General features: G+C 38.4%; 1 protein-coding gene across 28 annotated transcripts in view; it reads right to left on the bottom strand.

The window, feature by feature from the left end:
- RAP1GAP (RAP1 GTPase activating protein) overlaps positions 1–2,500 on the bottom strand; it is a 461,763-nt gene that overhangs the window by 26,516 nt on the left and 432,747 nt on the right. For all 28 annotated transcript variants that reach the window (XM_085878239.1, XM_085878236.1, XM_085878237.1 and 25 more), the window contains 2 exons: positions 1,147–1,276; positions 1–121 (listed from right to left, as the gene is read on the bottom strand). The exon at positions 1–121 is cut by the window's left edge and continues 35 nt beyond it. In XM_085878239.1, the coding sequence (XP_085734365.1) occupies positions 1–121; positions 1,147–1,276 (251 nt within the window). The remainder of the gene's footprint in view (positions 122–1,146; positions 1,277–2,500) is intronic.

The raw sequence follows: 2,500 nt of genomic DNA, 5'->3' as shown, positions 1-2,500 counted from the left end.
GCTGCACGACAACGTAGGCATGCAAGAAATTGGAGGCAATCATGTCCGGAACAAATGGTGTGCTCTGCTCCTGAAACACGATGGCCACGATGTCGTTACCGATATGCCGTTTGCGTTGTAGCTGGAGGAGAGATGCCATCACAGACAGACAGGACCACAATGACAAATAACAAATAAATATATGCAAAGATACCCATATTACAGACACAGTTTACTCGCATAACTCTTCTGATGGAGCTTCTAAAACTTTGATGACAAATGGACCATACCTGAAGATGATTGATGCAGAGTTACGGTTCTCCTGGTGGAAGTGCACAGCACAGAGTCGATGGGGGTACTCTCATGACACAAGCAAGATAGCTCAGCCTGTAGCATGCTTGAGCTATCTAGTCAAGGTATGAACCCTACTATTGAACTACAAATTGCCATTCTGGTGAAGTGACAGCAGTGGCCTGTGTATATTGAAGCCCGTTACCCTTCCGATAGGGATATAAGGTCAGCTGTCAGAATTTATGATGTTAATGTTGAAGATTCTACTGTGTCTTTTTCCTGGTGTTGGCTTAATGGTTAAGGTGGCAGGCTTAAGATCTTAGCGTCTTGAGTTTGAGTTGAATTAACACCAGGTGGGGTTGACTCAGCCTCTCATCCTTCCAAAGTTGACGAAATGATTACCAGTGCACTGGTAATAGAGGGTACTGCATCAGCGGTGCAGTCGCACCCCAGGAAATGATGCAACCAGCAGCCACAGGCTGCTCACAATAGCTAGCAACTGTATATTTTGAAAAGAGTCGGCTATTTTGTGTCACTGCCAGGTCAAATTATCTGCTTGTGGTAATAGCAGTATAATTCAGAATTCTGCAGAATTTACAGCACACACATGATGGGCCATATGGTCTCCTGTGCTGAAGTTTCCTTTAATATATTCTTATCCACACTATACTGATGGAAAAGCAATTGATGGTTCTCAAGCTCAAACCAATAATGCTTTGAAGTGCTTTCTCTCCGAGTCAATGCCAGCAGCAAACACACCAAGCAAAACAGCAGTCTAGTCATATTAATTAATCCAGCAAAAGATGGTTCTCATTAACAGTTTACATTTAACATTGAAATTAAAGTATCCCATCACGTGAACCATTGACTCAATACCTGCTGCACATCTCCTTCGGTGAATGGCAGCTTCGTTGACACATGGAACATGATCTCATGGTTGTGAAAGAGGGTATAGACAGACTCGGTGCCTGTTTGTCCATGTATAACATCCAGACCTCCTCGAAAGCTGTGAAAATACAAAGAAATATGTTATATCCCATTATTGGTTTCCTTAAACTATATAACGAATATATATATATATATATATATATATATATATATATATATATATATATATATATATATATATATATATATATATATATATATATTGCAATTGACTTCAACATACTTTTACTTAGCTGAGCTCACAAATAATTATTTCGCACCTATATCGCATTTATTTCATTTTCATTGATAGCGTTTTATGTATTCACGGAACTAACCCAAAGTCTGACAATAAAAAAGTCGTATTGTGGAGTCTTCCAATGGAACACTCCAGGTTATATTTTTTTATCTATTTTTTCAACCAGGGCAATTTTCGCACTTGAAATTAAAAAAAAAGTTGAAACAATCCTCTCTGTCCATCATTCCACTCCTTGTACAGGATTATTCACGGCAATTAGTCAGTGACGTGTGACTGGTTCGTGCAGTTCCTCCCTCAAGCGAAAAGCCACCTTTCCCGGAGCAGTTTTGTTGTATTTTCATTCTCGTGTTGCTGGTCATGTTTTCGTACAATTTTCCAAGTCATCCAATACCTAGTTGTGTTGAATTGCCGAATTGGTGTCGCTGTTAAAGTCCAGTCTACTTGCTTTGTGCGGAGAGTCATGCATGCCACTTCTGTCTCTGCTTTTATCCCACTCACTTTGTTTTTGCTTCTTTTCTCACAATTATTGCACTTTCTGACCCCTATAAGCTTGATCCTTTTCTCCTCTCCACTCCAAAATATATAAACAAATCTCTTTTTTACTCCAAAAAAAAAACAACAACAAAAAAACAAACAAACTCAATCTGCCTCCTTCATTCTCTATCCCTTATATTATTCAATATTCCCAACTGAATGTTCATTGAATGAAATATGAAATGGTTATTCCTTTAAAAGTGCTTAATAACATTATCTATCGATATATATATATATATATATATATATATATATATATATATATATATATATATATATATCACACACACACACACACACACACACACACACACACACACACACACACACACACACACACACACACACACACACACACACACACACACATATATATCTCACACACACACACACACATATATATCTCACACACACACACACACACACACACACACACACACACACACACACACTAGTGGGGTGTGCTTACACATTGTAAACAGTAACGAATCGTGCTTACCCATTGTCTTG

Source organism: Eptatretus burgeri, chromosome 4 (assembly GCF_056783735.1).
Source record: "Eptatretus burgeri isolate ZD-2024b chromosome 4, Ebu_testis_v1, whole genome shotgun sequence".
NCBI classification, from domain to species: Eukaryota; Metazoa; Chordata; class Myxini; order Myxiniformes; family Myxinidae; genus Eptatretus; species Eptatretus burgeri.
The sequence above is the reverse complement of the archived record's forward strand: the minus strand, read 5'-3'. Positions and strand labels throughout refer to the sequence as shown.